General features: G+C 40.3%; 1 protein-coding gene across 4 annotated transcripts; it reads left to right on the top strand.

Annotated features, from left to right (window-relative positions):
* Positions 1 to 611: 611 nt before the first annotated feature.
* On the top strand, positions 612 to 15,769 carry Ena (ENAH actin regulator enabled). Of its 4 annotated transcripts, none has more exons than XM_070672165.1 (9): positions 612 to 1,055; positions 6,396 to 6,717; positions 7,156 to 7,310; positions 7,769 to 7,948; positions 8,729 to 8,790; positions 8,870 to 9,993; positions 10,175 to 10,357; positions 10,446 to 10,698; positions 10,771 to 15,769. In XM_070672165.1, the coding sequence occupies exons 1-9, from the start codon at positions 1,051 to 1,053 to the stop codon at positions 10,797 to 10,799; spliced, it is 2,313 nt and encodes a 770-aa protein (XP_070528266.1). In that variant the 5' UTR covers positions 612 to 1,050; the 3' UTR covers positions 10,800 to 15,769. The 4 variants fall into 4 exon arrangements, with proteins under 4 accessions (XP_070528266.1, XP_070528254.1, XP_070528260.1 ...); XM_070672153.1 differs by lacking the exon at positions 612 to 1,055 and adding an exon at positions 5,760 to 6,147; XM_070672159.1 differs by lacking the exons at positions 612 to 1,055; positions 7,769 to 7,948 and adding an exon at positions 5,771 to 6,147.
* Positions 15,770 to 17,761: the final 1,992 nt, after the last annotated feature.

Raw genomic sequence — 17,761 nt, 5'->3', positions numbered from 1 at the left:
CGAAACAAAATCCCGACCGCAAGTAGATGGCAATCCTGACGATAGTTGACGGCGCGATCGACCGCGGCGCTATTCTTGGTACGCGCGCTTCGATTCCAATGGACTCCAACCCAGAGAGCCCAACTCGGAATCGCGGCTTCCACGCGTACAGATGCAGAGGCTCGTCCGTGTGAAGCCACGCTTCAGCTGCCGTCGGATGGAGGAAAAGGCCAGAGCTTTACCTTGTCTGTCCTACTCTTTCGCGACGTTGCCGGCAGTTAACAGTAAAATAAAAAAATTTTGTAATGATTGTAATTTATATTATATTTTGTAATTTATATTATGAATAAACTGCCATATATTATACATATAAAGGTGTTTTTTACTGCCTTTGTGGGCTACACCCTATCAAAGCGTATCAATCCCGTTCCCTCGAAAAGCGCTGGCTTTACATGGATACGGCTTCTGCATCTGTACGCGTAGAAGCCGCGTTTCCAAGTTAGGCTCTCTGCTTCAACTGTGTAGTAGCGCCAGCAGCGGCAATGGCGAAGTCGAGACGAGAAAATCAAGTCAGTTGCGTTTTCGCCCTCTGTCGGCAAGGATCAAAACGCTTGCGTCGCTATTGCACCGTCTACGTGCGTAAATAGATAAATACACACGTAGACGGGTGTGCGCGAGTGATTCGGTCGTAGCAGTTTCGGATTATAGTGACCAGCGGCGCGTGCAATTGTGCTCGAGTCGTCTGAATCTCGGTTGCGGTCCTGCTGCAAGGACGGCAAGTCGTTAGCGTCGTGTAGCGTGAGGGTGTGTAGGTGGGTGGTAGCCTGGTGGGTAGGGTAGGGACGCAGGAATTCTCCGAGTCGGCAATATGGCCGGGCAGATGTGCAGCGGCAGGGTGTCACGGTGGTGTTAGTGCCGCGCAGCTCGATTCGCTCTCTCGTTATTTATATGTCCAACTACCGCAAATCTTGCCCGAATCTCGCGTGTTTTCATGGGCTCGGTGATATACTGTGCAGGAGCAGAAATACGGCTTGCATGAAGGCATAGCATACGCTCACCGGTCAAGCAAACATGAAGTGAGTATAGCATTTACGCGCACAAGGGGGAAAGAAAGAAAAGAAAGAGAGAGAACGAGAGTAGGAGCACGTCCTGGAGCGGCTGGAGTTCAGCCGCGAGCCTTCCTTGGTCCTCGGTTTTCTCTCTCTTTCTCTCTCCCTTTTCCCCCCTTTTTACTTCTCTCGTCGCCGTCGTTCGGTGTTTGGTCGCGCTCCTCCCTCCCGGTCTAGACGCTAAGGACGACGGTCAATATCGGCCGATCGGAGTTTAGCCCTCTACTCTGTGCTTTATCGCGTACATGTATGTACCCACGATACACGCGCGTACGCGAACGAAAAGGATCGCGCGATATCGATCACGCGTCGGAGGGCGGGCGCGGATCGTTCTTTTGATTTCCGCGACTGCCGTTTAAATCCTAAACTCCGCCCGGTCTCTCCCCTCGCCCACGACGGACGATATCTGACAACGCGGACCTCGGCGACGCCGAACGCGAGCTCGCAGGGTTCCCCGTGTCGTTCGGAGGAACCGTCGAAAAAGAAAAAAAAAAAAAGACACGCCGTCGAAACGCATCGCGGAGTCCGCGTACTCCGTTTTCCTTTCGCAAGCGGCCTTTACATTCGTTTCCACTTAGGCTCCCTTTCTTCCTCCTTGCTTCTCTCGCACGTACGTGCGCGTGTGCGTGTGCAAGTCTGCCCGACGGATCTCGGTCTCTTAGGTGCATCTGTCGGGCGTCTTTCAACCCTGAGCCCTAGCGGCCCTGCCTCGCGTCGCGCAAAACGCGTCGTCTACTCACCGTTCCTTCCAACCACTGACCATTTCCACCAGCGATCACTTACTTTTCGCACTAACGTGGACAAACGGTAAACATCAGTTTCACGTTTCGTCTCTCAAACAGACCGCAATTAACGCTCCCTTCGAAATCCCTTTCAAAGCTGCCGACTCGCGATACCTTTTACTTCTTTCTTTTTTTTTTTTATGTTCTTTTTAAGCTACAGAGCTCTCAGAGTCACAAAGTTTATTGAGCGCTCGTCGAGAAACGCTATCACCTGTACTCTGTCCAGTTTTTTTTTTTATTCTATACGTGTTTAGCGATAAAAGTTGCTGAAAAGCCATGTACGTTTCGAAGGCGCAATCTCATTGTCAGCGTCTCGCTTCAATTCCGTTTGCTCGTGTCAGATTGCTACGACGCTGTCGCGAAGCGGTCGCGGTATGACGCTTCAAAAAATGCCAAGGCTGAAGATACTTCTGCCTATTTGTTGCAAATAATCTAAACGACTTGAGTCTTCACGAGAACATGCACGCAATTTAAATGTACAACTCGAATAATATTCGTCATTTAGTCCACGTTTGTTTAAGTTAAAATTACTAAGAGAACAGTTAAAGAATTTATCTTCTTAGATTTTAATTTATACAGTTTATAATTTTGCAACGCGACATTCCGGGCGTTAAAAATTTTCTATACGTAATTCATATTTTTAATCATCAATGTCTAGTTTTATTTTCCTTTACTATATTGAAAAAATTATACAGATATTTTTTTTAAGTAAAATAATATGTTAATGATGAGATACAAGTACTATTTTTATGCAAAAATTATTTTTAATCTTTAACAGTATATCGTCTGATCGGTTGGCGATGAAACGTCCTATATATCTGCCGGAAATATTACGTTTTGTGCATTAGGGAGTACGACAATCTGGCACGACGTGTACGTGTGTGTGACCACGCGACACATATGAATATCACAGGCGGGCACTGTCTCTTCTATAGAGAAGAGAACAAACTGCCGTATCGTATCCCACTGTCATTTGCTAAACCGTGGGTAAAGTCGCGTAATGACTTTCAATTTCACCTTCAATAACCGAGCTTAATTAATTTTAACGTTGCGATATGGCGCAGATTGCTCGAGTAACCTACTTCTACCCTCGCTTAATCACCGCGTGGATTCGAAGGGAGCTTTGACCTATTCATGCCCATTGCAAAAAAAGTACGAGATGCAGTTCGAAAGTTAAACGGAGTACAATTATATTTATCGCGCGCTGAATTGATAAAAAGCCAAGGCGTTAATGATAAGGCGAAGCAATTTCGATCACCACTTATTTCTCAAGCTTTCGAGGGAGTATTTTTTACGTACCCGGAATGCGACATGGGGACTTGATACATAGCGCTTTAATATGTAGGTAGGTTGCATACAACTCGCGAAGATAGCATGCTCCTTTGTTAAATTTCTACTGTAGCACTCATTGTGTTGCATCTTGCGTCGCGTCGGCCGGAAGAGATTTTTCTTAGGTCACTTTCCTACGTGCGCTTGTACAAAAAAGAAGTCAGGCTTTTATAGGAAATTATTTTCTGCGAATATGTATGTGAAAAATTGACCTATTTACTCACCAAGGCTCTGTTCTTTTTAAAACATTTAAACGAAGGGAAACTGTACATTTAAAAAATCAATATTTATTCAGCATAATTTTTAATAATTAATATATCTTAATGATACGTACGTAAAAAATATGTTTGACAAAGCTGTGCACAATTTGATTTTGAATTATTTGATTTTTATTGTTGAAATTGAAAAGAGATATTGCATTTCAAGGCTCTGGAGTTAGGATCCTTTGAATAAAAGGCTCGTGTTACTGACAATAAGAAGAGAGCCGAGGGTCAAGCCTTACTCAAGGGACTTACCTATCCGATTAAATTAATGTTGAACGCGTAACTACCTACTTGCCATATGCCACTTTCGTACTCGTTTCATCAAAGTGAAGCCACGAAGAAGCTGTCCCTGCTTCCAAAGACGTCGCGAGTATCTCTTTATCCCCAAAAATTAATAATAAATTATATCGCGGGCGTAAAATATTTTAAACAATTACGATAGATTCGCAGCAGCGGGAGTTCGAGAGTGCGAAACAATTTCCATGTAGAAACATCAAAGCCCTAAATCAATTGCTTCGTTATCGTTGGGTTTAATGTGTCGGGCGACGTGTCTCGATAAACTTACGCGTCGTTGAAGCCGCGTGAGTGTCGTGAATTTAACCAACTCAGTCTAAATATTGTTTTACGATAAGAGATAGCGCATCGTCCGCGGCGGCTTGCATGCCGAGCCAGGATTTAATAGAATCGTCACGATTGGATTCGTCATTGTCGATAAGACTGGTCTAAAGTGACCAGCTGTATAAAAGCGAAATGGTAACGCATACTTGGTTCTGCGACGTAGAATAAATTCGATATCCAATGTCGCACACGTCGTCGATGCCGCTTTCGTGCAGAATACTCTCTTTTTTTTTTTTTTTCTCTCGCTACCACGTTGCACAATGCAGCGAGATAGGTAATAAAAACGCAGAGAAAACCGCGACGATGGAATTACCATTAAATATTATGCAAACAGTATTTAAAGGTCTTTGAACGATATCGAGTTATTTAAATTATAATTTATGATGGTGCGTGTAAATTATTATTTTATAAGATTTGACTTAAAAAAAAATGAGAGATTTTTTTTAGAGTTTTACGGAGTAAGAGCTTTCGTTTGCTACATGCAGTAGTTATGATTCAGATTTACGGTTCTTTATGCCATGCGAAAAGCAGCTAAAGCAATACTCTCCGAAACGCATTTGTTCCACTTTTACGCGATGCATGGTGGTCTCAAACAATCTGATGGCTACCGGCTGGCGGAGAGAATAAGAAAGAATCTCAATGTTACTTCCGACTGGCGAGTGCCGTTCGCGCTTTATGCTCTAAAAGTTTGACATCCGCAAAGTATGATAAATCCGCGATCAAAAACGTAACGTAGACGCGATACCAGAAGGAAAGATACAAGGAAACATATCGTTTACGTAACGTAGCTTATTTCGTGAATAGAGTGGCTTGTATTCGTTTTATAAAATAGTTCAGGCTCGAGATTAATGCCACGTAAATGGTTGCAATATTTCGAGAAATGTCTCAAGATCGAATTGCTCCGCGTGCGATAATCACCGAAATAAAGGGTTCAGCGGGATAATGTCAGTCTTAAACATTGACCTCACCGATTGACATTCTTGTTCGCAATCACGCGTGCGACAATGATATTTAACTCGGACTGCATCACGCGCGCCTAGATCGATAATTGTTGGCGAGGCAAGGCCGGGCTCTGATTCACACACGTGTTGCGTGGCAGCTGATTCACGAGATTGCCGGGGAGCCGCTCTCGGTATCCACCGATGAACATCGCGGTCTTTGATACCAGGGCAGTTCGCGGAAACCGATGCTATCTCGAAAAAAAAAAAAAAATAAAAAGAAATTAAAAAAATTGATCCCAAGATTTTTTTGCACGTATCTGTTTATTTCGCGGACGTCTCTCGCACGTGGCGTTCTCCACTTCGCGAAAGTATCGAAAAGACGATCGGCAAGCGTGTCTTTTATCCGCCCGTTCGTGCGATTTGCCCGCAGCACGGTAACGTAAACGTTCTCGAACCCGTGTAAGATGACGACGGATGTCGCGTGTTATCACCTCGCTCGATTGCGCACACGGATGACCCGGTGGCGGGGAGCAGTGCGGCGACGATGGTGTAACAGCGGCAGGATAATCGAGGAAGTGACAATCTCGCCGCCACATCCTACCTCGTCCTGTTCCCGTTTCGTCGACGGCGACCGCACTCTCGACGGCGGCAGTGAAAGCGACCGACAGGCAACCGCGCGAGCTCTTCCGCGGGCATTTAATTATCGCGCCGCGCTCCGTACGTTTTACCTCGCTCCGTTTCCAGTCGGCTGGTACCTTAACTCCCGCGGAAATCGTTCTACGCCTTCGGAAACGGGTGCCGCACGTAAAAGGAAGCTATTACGCGGCCTCTACGCTTCTGCGATCGGAATCGGGGCGTTTGACGAAATATGATTGATTGAAGAAGGAAGGAAGCTTTCGCCCGTGATGTGGGACTCGCGCGGAAATTCGTTCGCTAGAACCAACAGGGCGAGATGGTCCTACGAAGCCTACTTGCTCCCCGACGGTCAGGCGCAAAGTCAAAGCGCGTTCACGGGAACGAGCACTTTCGTAACGGGGGATTCCGCGCCGCAGCGACGTGTGAATGTGAATCAGCATATGAGTTATCGCCAGCAACGATCTTCCTGGCAACAGGACAGCCGTTCGCGGTACTTACGTGACGCACGGTTCATTTTCTCCCTCGCTATCCTTTTTTTTCCCCGCAAACCTTCTTTCTACATTTTTTTATTGCTTTGTAAAAGTCGCGACGGTCTAAAATCTAAAGGATATCCGCAGAAACATTTGCTTTTTTACATTTTATCAACACTATTCGATTTTACTTTATGTAATTTATATGTGTAGAATTTAATTGACTGTAAAATGGAAAAAAAATTAATATTTCGTGTTTTTTTTACAGCGAAGTGAGCATATCATCTGCCCGCGCGTCGGTGATGGTGTACGACGACGTGAATAAAAAATGGATACCCAGTGGCAGTTCGTCCGGTCTGTCCAAGGTCCAGCTCTACCATCACCAGGTGAACAATACGTTCCGCGTGGTCGGTAGGAAGCTGCAGGATCATGAGATTGTCATCAACTGCGCGATCCTCAAGGGACTCAAGTACAATCAGGCCACGGTTACGTTTCACCAGTGGCGGGATAACAAGCAAGTTTACGGGCTTAACTTCTCCAGTAAGGACGACGCCGATGCTTTCGCTCGGGCGATGCTCCAGGCACTCGATGTAATTCATAACATTTTTTTTTTTTTTCCATCTTTATCACAATTTTCGTTACTATTAACCCCTTGTCTCTATCCCTTTATCGTCCGCTATGGACTTGTATTTTTAATATTTTTATAACATATCATTTTAAGTTATTACGACGCTTGAGTTCAAGATCATAACTCGGTGATTGTAATTATCACTTCGGGAAAAGAAATTTCTGACGAACACTTACCTCGCAATCGAGATGATTCTCGGATGCTGTTAATCACAAAATAAAAAAATAAAAATAAAAAAAGCAAAGCTTAGAGATGATAAAGAAACGAACGTTCATTCGGTGGGACATCAATTTCAATTGCAACAGTTACAATTGCCAGCTTTGTTTGCCGTAATTGGATGTATTATTCTTAATTAACTTTTAATTACACATTACTTTTTTTACTTTATAACGTTGCGTAGGTGCTGAGCAATGGTAGCAACATATCAAGGAGTCTTGCTCCGACGACTACCGCGAGCACTCAACAGCAAACCGCTTACCAGCAGCAGCAGCAACAGCAGCAGCAGCAGCAGCAAAGCCAGGCCACAGCTCAATATGACGAGGATATGGGATACAGGTATAACTCCTTCTTTTTATTTCTCTTTTACTTACATACAATTCGCAATGCGATTTGTTATTCCAATACCGCAACAATTTTTTATCAAACGGCGTAATACAGCGAGCTAACGTCCAGTCGATTCACGTCATATTTTTCGACAGAAGCCAACCCTCGTTCCTTTTTATTTAAAATGCCTTCTTTAAGTATAACAAATTTATGTGGAAATATATCGGGAGATACGGAAACCAACCCTCGCTCCTTTTTATTTAGAACGCCTTCTTTAAGTATAACAAATTTATGTGGAGGCACATCGGGAGATACTTTTGATATGCACAATGCGGCTGTTTCTGTAAAATAATGTGCAAAAGTGCGAGAAATTCGTAGGGTGATCAATTTACTTTACGGACCGTAGGCCCGTTTCAATTTCCCTATCGTATATCTGAAGCAAATCACACATCTGTCCCGACTGGTTGCAGTCAAGGTCGTAACGCGCGGATCTCCTTGTCCCTGAGCCATCTGCCTACAGGAGGCCAAACGGCCGTGCCCGTGGGCTCCGCCACCACAACCCCTGAACACCATGTGACTGTTAGTGGTGCTGTTGGCACCGTTATTCAAGTGGGCTGTGCGCGTGGCTCACCGGGCGATGGACACTCGAGGTGATCTTCCCGTCCTTTTAACCCGTAATAACCCGAATTAAATTTATTATCAGGCTATTTTTTTTGCGCGGTATATTATTAAGTAATATGAAACATAGAAAAGCGAAAAATGAAACGTAGAAAAAAGCGAGTGAATGAATCCACCGAGAAACAAGCACTGTCTGCTAATAATATTGAAATTTTTTTTTTTTAAATATGATGGAAAATTATTGGATGGAATATTTTTGTATTATAATATAACAGCATTAGGTTAATATGGGTTAAAGGTCATGCAGATCTATCATACAAGATTCCTGATTCCCTAAAATAATCTTTCTCTACCCATGTTTCCTTCTTGCAATTTTTTCCTTCCTCTGTTCTGTCTCGAAGAGTATTATAATTTAATAAACTTACGCGTGGGACTTTTTCTCTGATGAAAATAAAAATCGACGGAAAAAATAGAAAAAATTATGACGTCGAGAATAAAATCGCAAAGACTAAGCGAAAGGATTAGCTGTTGCGCTTTGTGTCTTTTAAAATAACTCGACTACACTGGGACTGAGCTTGACATTTTTCCTCCCGTTTTTCGCGGACGCTTTCTACAAAATTTAAAATACGTTATAAGTAATCGAAGAAAATCTTAATATAAATTTGCTAAAAATAAGATAATAATTAATGCACCGCTGTGTGAAAAGTATCTTGCGCCATATAGTAACAAACACAACGATTTGAAATCTTCTTTGATTTGTATAAATTAATATTGGGAAATAAATTTTTTAACTAATTTTAATTTCTTTACAGAACCATGACTAGAGAAGACGTCGCAATAATTCAGGAACGCAGAATGTCCCAGCAAAGCCAAGGTACATTCATATTTTCAAAACTTATGTGTTGTAAAAAATCTTATTATATACTATAATAAAAAATTAAATTTTTTTGCAGCAACTGGAAGTCCTAATCCTATATCGCCAAGCTGTCCGTCTGCTACACAACAGCAGCAGCAACAGCAGCAGCAACAACAGTCCGGTCATCATCGAACTTCGTCAGCACCGCCGGCTCCACAACCTCCTCAGCAACAATCAGCTTTGCCGGGTGGTATGATTACAGCTCCTCAAATGTCGGCTGGACCGGGAGTCGTCGGTCCTCCGATACCACCGCCTCAGCCGCCGATTGCACCCCCTGCCCCACCATGCCCACCAACGATGATGAACTTTAATTCATCGACGGCGCCGGCGCCATCGATGATGATGAATCAGTACGCACAATCTCCGTCATCCCAATCGAACCTTGCGAATCAGCAGTCCCAATGTCAATCAATCTACGTTGCGAATCAAGTAAATCAGTACGGTGCCGCACCTGCAAGCAATCAATACGCGAGTGCCACTGTTCCTAGCAGTAGTAGCGGCACGGGAAGCGGTGCGGCCTCCGTCGTGGGTCAGAGTCCGAATCAATTTCCGCCGTCCGGCAGTCAGAACAACTTCTACGGCACTAACAGTCAGACGAGCAATTACACTGCTGGTGGATCGGTTAATGCAAGCCAATATGGTCAATCGATTGGTAGTCAAGCCGCGCAATATGGCAGCAGCGGCAGTAATCAGTATGGAAGTAATAGTTCGATAAATCAGTATGCTGCTGGTCCATCACCTGGTCCGGCAAGCCAATACTCGGTCGCGCAATCCAGTCAATCGCAATACGGCACTAATATTGTGTCCCAGGCGCAAGCACAGTATGGTAGTGCTAGTCAGGTACAAGCGGCTGCCACAGCGGGTACCACAAATCCATATGGGACACCATTAAATTCAGTGAACCAGTATACCACTGGCGGACATCACACGGTCAGCGCTAACGCTTACGCTCCTATTGCTAGCGGTGGTCCACCGCCGCCTCCGATGGTATCGTTGGCTGGACCTGCCGCACCGCCTCCGCCGCCACCGCCGCCTGTACCTAACGCTAATAGTTCCACCACCGCTGCCGGTTCCGGTTCATCCGTCAGTTCCTCGAATGATCCTCCGCCTGACACCAACTCATTAGCCGCAGCCCTTCAAGCACGTCTTAAGAAGAAACAAGTAATTTTCTTTTTTTTTATTTTTATCTTTTAAATAGATTATTTCATAAATTACCATTTTTTTTTTGCAAGAACAAGATATAATGCTCTATTAAATTAACGTATTTTATTTATATTTTATATGTGTGGTAATAGAAAATAGTACGGAAGTGTAATAATAATTAACTTTTTTTTATGAATAGCAACAATCACAACCAGTGGAGAACAGTGGCTCTAGCACCAGTAGTAGTGGCAGTGGAGGCGGCAATTATGGCACTTTAGGGAGAGGTGGAGGTGGTGGTATGGCTTCCATGATGGATGAGATGGCTAAAACTTTAGCACGTCGACGAGCTGCTGCTGAAAAAAAACAGCCCGAACAACCACCGGTACATAACACTTATTAAATTATTGAGAATTGATAAAAGCAATTGGAGTTGAATAAGAAAAAATAATCGATTAATTTTTTTTTTACAGGAACCAGAAAGTTCACCAGACAAGAAGTCTTGGGATAAAAATAATGCATCGAATAATAAATTCTCTAACGGCGCTGAATCGCCGAAGTCAGTACGCAAGAGATTCGGTTCGGCTTCAGAGGATACTCTTCTCAAAGTAAACGGTGTTAACGATGGAACTTCGTTTACTGCGCAAGAGATGGAGGCTTTCAAGGTGGAGATCATTAAAGAAGTACGCAAAGAATTCCAGAAAATGAAGCAAGAAATAATCGATGGTATGTTAACGAATTTCCAACATGTACATGCAAAAAATATTTTGTTTTACATAAAATATTTTATATTTCCAGCCGTAAGAACAGAACTAAATAAAAGATAAAGAAGACGAAGATGAAATAACAAAATACAAAACCAAGCTCTCGAAACTAAAAGGACTGAGATAAAACAGAAAGAAAGAGTTAAATGACTAAATTACTCGATATCAAAGCGATAACAGTTGAGAACCATATACAGGTTTTTACAACATTTACGAGAATGTAATGTGATTACATTCATGTATATCGAACAATTACATGTAAGTAAATTAATTTTAGTGTCTTAAGTGGCCGTAATTTTTTCGATTACTACATAACAATCGTAACAAAACGTTGAATCAATTGAGTTTATTAATTCAGTTTACGAAAAAATTTATCTGTAGTCTGCATACAGAGTTACAAAATACTTTTACGGATTCTGATTGACACAAATACTTTAATAAAAATATAAAATAAATATTACACACAATAAAAAAACTACTATATTGCTCTGTAGTTTAAACAGATATCGATAAAAGCCAAAAAAATCATGTATTTATAGTATAAATAATATCGATTTCTATATATGAATATCTATTACAGATTTAGTTTACACCATTAAATCGGTTGGTATGTGTACCAAGTACTCGGTGCAAACTAAAATACAATTTTCTAATTTTTCTCTCGTCTTTTTTTCTTCTCTTCTTGACCATCTGCTTCTCTATTCATTTTCTGTATTTTCCTATATCTTTTATCTTTTTTTTTTACAAGTTTATAGTTAAGATCGATCAGTTATTAATTTTTCTAATTAGAACTTTCAAAGAAACTCAATTATTTCAACGTTCAAGTTACGCATCGTATATTTTTTATTGCATATGACTAGCTAGAATTTCTCTTGTATGTTGGAACATTGTTTTCCATAAAAACGATCTCATCGGGAACATTCTATGTAGAATTCTTTCATCAATGACGTGGCATGTGTTTTTTTTTTCATTTTTTTACTTTTGTCATTAATTTTGTAAACGCAATGTTGTACACAGTCATCTTAATTTATAAAATGCATGTTGCATTAACGATTTTTGTCATGAATAATTCTAAAAATGTAATAGATCAACACATTCCAAGAAACAATTCATTCCCCATAATGCGCTAATCTCTTAGACATGTTGAACGTTGTAAATAGCAATAAAGACGGTAGACGGATGCCACGATCGTTGATTGTGAAATTCTCGAGAATATTGCGCTTAAACGATATATAGTTAAGAAATCTTCATGTTAATCCATTCTTGGATATCAAATATCTAAATTGCGATTGACGTTTTTCGCACGTTTAATATGACAGGTTGTTCTTCATAAAAATTATTGTCGTATATTGAAAATATTCTGCTGCACATTACATATATTTTTAATTGATTTGACTAATTAAAAATTTTCTTCAAATCCATTTATGATTAAAACTTTACAGCCTTTTCTATAATTAGTAATAACTTTTATTTAGCTTGCTTTCAAAGAAAACTTCCATTCGCGTAATTTAATTTGCACATTTATATGCATGAATAAATTAATTTCTGTACAAATGTTTAAATAATGTTCGATAAAATTTTGACTACGACTATGAGTAATATTATGAAGTAGCATATGTATTTGAATTTTTTATCTTATAAAATTAATTTTGTAGATGAATTTTACGTTAGCCGCTACAAATTTTCATAACTTCGAAGGCTGAATTTTATTTATACAAGTTTATTATTGCACAATGCTTCGTTGCGTTTTATTAAGTACGGTTTTATTACATTGGCACGTTAGGATTTACAAAACGTAATCGTAAGAACTCTTGATAATCATTCCGAAGGAATTAAATGAATGAATTTCTAGTCGAATCATCGGAGTTAGAGATATAATTTCGCAAGAAAAGACATAAAATTTTGACAGCAAGCGTCAAAAGGATAATTTATTTTTAAATTATCTACGTATAATTATGTAATTATATACATAATTTTACTGTTTTATTAATCGATATACCTTTTTACTTTTTCTTTAAATATTGGTTATGATTTTATCCAATGTGTATTTGCGCGTTTAATAATATTCTCTTTTTTTTTTTTTTTTTTTCCTTACCTTTGCAAAATAATTCGCGATCCAGAGCTGATCACCAACACATCGTTAAGGTGCATCAAATTTTTTTAATTGATAATCGAGAGACAGGCAATTTACAAATGCAATTTACAAATATACGAATGCGCGCAATTATCATTTTATATGATATAAAACTTCTCTTCTTTCTCCTTCATTATTTTTGGAGATATTTCTCTCTGTCTTGTCTTTTTTTACGATTCACATTTCATACTTTATTATCTTTGTACATATAAATTTATTTGTGTCGGTTAGGTATAGATCTTCCATAATAGTATGTATTTATTTCTTTTTTTTTACTCATCTTTTACCTGTCTTTCTTCTTCTTTCGTTATTTTTTTTTTAATAAAGTTAGCGTGTAAGAAAGGAAAAAAAAAAGTGGAAATATTAAAACGATGAACAGTAGTCTTTTCGAATAATCGATCGAAACAACAGAATCTACTGAATTTCGAAACAGTCTTTTCATTTTCACTTATTATACATTTTTTCCCTAATTCGTAGTAATTTAAAAGTATTTTTAATTGTTCACAATTCATGAAGCATGTTAGTATATTGATAATTTTAGCTGGAGAAGAATCTGCTCTAAATCGTTCGTAGATTCTGTTGTTAAAATTAAACACAGCCGCTGTGAAGCATTTGCGACGTACGCATATCGTTGTGATAACACGTCCGTTTTTTTCCTTCCTTCACACGCGGTCGTTCTGATTAATGCAGCGCATTTTCATCAAAGTTTGTACGATATCTACGACTAAGCATTATCAAAATTTGCGATATACATACACACGTATTAGCTGCGAGAATACTTTTGTTGCACGTAGATACAACATATTAAGTATATGCGCATAGTGGAACTATAATTTTCATATCATAGTTTTTAACTCGAGTATTAAGAGTGTTTCTTTGCGTTAAGGTTTAAAAAAAAAAAAAAAAAAGTTATTTAAAGGAGAAATCGAGCCGAGAAGGCTTGCGAATGATAACGAGGCAAAAGGACGGTGATAAAAAGAAATGTCGCGATTGAAGCCATTACTAATCACTGTGTTTCGCAAAGTTACGATGTAAAGTGTCGCCGATCGAATGTAAAAAAAAAAAACGAATCTAAATTCGGTATGTGTGAAACGAGTGAAGCCAGCGATAAAGATTTTTGACGATGCACTCGATGCCCTTTTATTCCGTTTGTTCTGTTCGATTTTATCAAACAGGGATTCAAGCTTTTATACGCGCGTACGTGCATTAAACGAGATTACAAGGAGATTTACTTGCAGTATAATTAATGTATGATACCACAAAAAAACATAATGAGTTGCTTACATAATTATCGCCGGCTTTACTCGTGCGAGTGAAAACAATTGGTGTTCAAAGCTATCGGTTCTTAGACACGTGGGCGAGGGATGATTGTAGATTAACATTTGTAAACGTTAATTAATAAGCTGCATCGTAAGCATAATGATACAAAGAATAATTCTATTCCTTCCATGGTATTCTTCACTTTGAAATCGTCGCTTTGTCCTGACGAATACGTTGAAAGAGAATTCGCGTGCTTGTGACGTTCCGAGGCTACGAGGACAAGGCGGCACGCACCGCGGTACACGTTGGTTTTCTAGTTTAACGATCAAATCTGTATAATTAAACCGAATTCCTGATTTGTCGGAATTTCATTAAGACTCGCGCCGAGACGAAGAAAAGCGACCTTTCGTTACGTTAAGGTAAAATATGCCGATAATCACCCAAATATATAAAGCGTAATTACTGGGCGTTCGTGAAATTGTTCAACTTTTACGTATGAGTCAGAGCGAGAATGTGCGTGCGTGCGTGCGTGCGTGAAAGGAACTGTTTGAAATCGATGTACGTATAAGATAGGTTTGGATTTCGATAGTTGGGCTAGATAAGAGCGTTTAAAAACCGATACGATTCCCGTTGCTCGCTCTCGGCACGGAACGATCTGTACGGCGTAGAGTACATTTTTTGCAGCATCCAACGTTGAACGGGATAAAATCATTTGTTGCCGAAACAGCATGCGTGCGCGAGGATACATGACGCGAATCATCATAAGTCGCCGTCGTCGGCATGCCGAACTTTTATCTCGAATTGTGATATGTTGTGCTGAATGATTGGGTGTGAATCAAACAGCGTCCGTCAACAGCCATTGACTGCCAAACCCTCGAGATTTCTCTCACAGACTCCTCGCAACGTGCGTTTGAATTCGGAGTTTACGGACGAGCGAGCGAACGAGAGAGAAAGCGAGAGAAAAAAAAAAATAAAAGAAAAAGAAACAGCTCGTCGTTTTCAATATCGTATAGTCAACGCGTTTTTCACGTAAAAAAAAAAAAAAATAATTCTTTAACGCGAGGTGAAGATAATCTGCGAGTGCAACGATTTGTATTTGTTAGTTGTTGATCATAAGTATGATGACCGCACCGATTGTATTACGGTGATGAGCGAATCTAGTGGCGATACCCCTTTATCAATCGCCAATTTTATAACGCATGTTCGCGACACGTAACTTGGATTATTTCCTCGAGGGTGAAACCACACGCGTCTTAATTCTTTCCCGCTGACAATTTACTTTTCACACGAGCGCTAAATTATTTCCTGTATAATGACGCGTTAATCTTAAACGGTGACGCGAGAGAATTAAGAACAGTTTACTTGTTTGTAAGTGGTGGGACGGAGACGAGCTCAAAAGCGTCGCGGAATTAATTGTAATATTTTAACCGATTGGAGATAAAGCGACAAAAACTACTTTGTATCAAGAGAGAGAACGAGAGAGAGATAGAGAGAGAGATACACATTCTTTTAATTATAGCGAAAACGCAAACTACAGCGAGCACTGAATATGGCTACTACTTCGTTTCGTAAGACGTATCTTGAAAATATTTGTATGTAAATGAATGACAAAACAATAAAAAAAAGAGTATACGCTGTATGAGTTTTCTTTTTTTTTTTTTTCCTTGCGTGACACGATAAAGTTTTTATCACGTAAACGAGTTGCCGCGAGAGAAATTACAGCAGGCGTAAAATATAAATGACCGCACACGGAAATACATAACTGAAGCATCTTTCTCTGGTTAAAATCGACAGCCGATTTCAAGCCGCGCTCTTGTATTCTTCTCACGCGCGAGTGAAATATTTCTCGAAGCTATTTTTAGCCGTGTGTCATTCGCGTTTATGTGCTTACTATCCGCATCCGAAGCGAAAAAGATTGCCATACTGTTATCACGAGTGTCGCGATGAAAATTCGACGTCGAGATCCCTTGTAGTGTCATCGGATAATAAAATTTTTATTAACATTTTCAACGCGGAGGAAACGTGGTGTGCGTAAGTATAATATTCTCCGTTCAAATTAAATGCGTAACATAAAGTGAGTACAATGGAATTTTTTTAAACGAGAGAAGCAGACGAGACCTACGACCTATATTCAAAATTACAAGAAGGAAGCGTACTTAAGTCTTGAGAAAATAATTTTTTAATTGTTCGAAACCGCGAAGTAGGTCTTGAGGCAACGTTGATTTTATATTGAATATTTTACGCGCAATATAATCGAGATATCGCAACTATATATGACGATGATGAATCCATTGCATCATTAACTAACTTAATCTCCGACACGTGGATGTCTCTTCAATTATATAATACAATTTATTGTAATTCATGCTGCGATATGCGCGGTGATCTCTATTTAAAACGACGCATGAATTACAGAGAGAAAGAAATTAATTAATATCCCCGAAACGTTATATTCTTATATTTAGTAAAGAATTAAATAACTTTAATTTTATTTTAATTATCATATACTTCTGTGGCGAAGCTTTGGCTGGAAAGAAATTTCATAGTGAGTACATACTTCTCACATATCTTTTATTCGCTTTCCTTTTTTTTTTTCTTCTTCAAGTGTACGTAGATATCTAGATCAAGGATATATTAATTTTGATTTTGAAAAAAAGCGAATAATAAAAAAATGAGACATTTAAAAAGATCGAATCTTAATCTACATGTCAAGGTAACGATGATGACTTGTGAGTTGTAGGTCGTAAGGCCGCGTTAGGAGGTGCTGCGCAGCGGATCAATATGGGATGTGCTTACTTTGCCAATGCAATTCACATAATTAATACAAATTATTGCGATAATTAGAAGACGACGCCATGCAGTAATTAAAATTATTAGATGACAAATGAGTACTTCTAACAATAAACGTATTTTCTTATGCATATAACATTGTGCAAATCTATACTCTAGCAATAACGACATAAAGTATAATATACATACATCACATATTTCTACATGGTGTTTAGCATTTTTATCCGAGAACACGAGTGATCTCACGAGATAACGTTCTGCATAAAAAAAATGTTAAGTGTACGTGATACAAGTACGATGTATTTTTCAACCCGAAAAAATTCGATTTTTCACCCTGTCGACAGGGTGGAAGAAAGAAAAAGGTGGCGGGAGAGGGTGGCTCGGTGGAACGCAATGGGGTCGTAGCGTTTCGCTCGTAGGGTTGCTCGATATGTATTCAACGTAGGTGTTGGATTCTGGCAATCTGGCGGGGACTGCCCCTCCGCTCCAAGGTTCCGAGCTCCGTGTTCCGAGTACTCTGACTAGGACGACTAGTCTGACTTCCAAGTCGATCCAGTCGACCGCACGAGCTGGTGTCCGTTGTGTCGAGTCGACGCTGCGCCGGTTGACCGATGGCCCCGACGTCGGCGGGATCGGCTTGGCCTTGTAATCGAAAGTCAGAGAGTCGGACTGCCGTCGGTGCAGCAGTCGAGTAGTCTGGAAATTTATAACAGCCAGGTTAGATAATCGCGAATTGGTCGCCGTTACTTATCACCCAACGACGCCGGTGTTGAGCGAAGTATCCATTATTTTTCGCGAGGAGACAGTCGTCGTCGTTGTCGCTCCGAAGCGGAGTAAAGTG

Source organism: Cardiocondyla obscurior, linkage group LG02 (genome assembly GCF_019399895.1).
Source record: "Cardiocondyla obscurior isolate alpha-2009 linkage group LG02, Cobs3.1, whole genome shotgun sequence".
Lineage (NCBI taxonomy): Eukaryota > Metazoa > Arthropoda > Insecta > Hymenoptera > Formicidae > Cardiocondyla > Cardiocondyla obscurior.
Note: the sequence above shows the minus strand (reverse complement) of the source record. Positions and strands in the feature narration are given on the sequence as shown.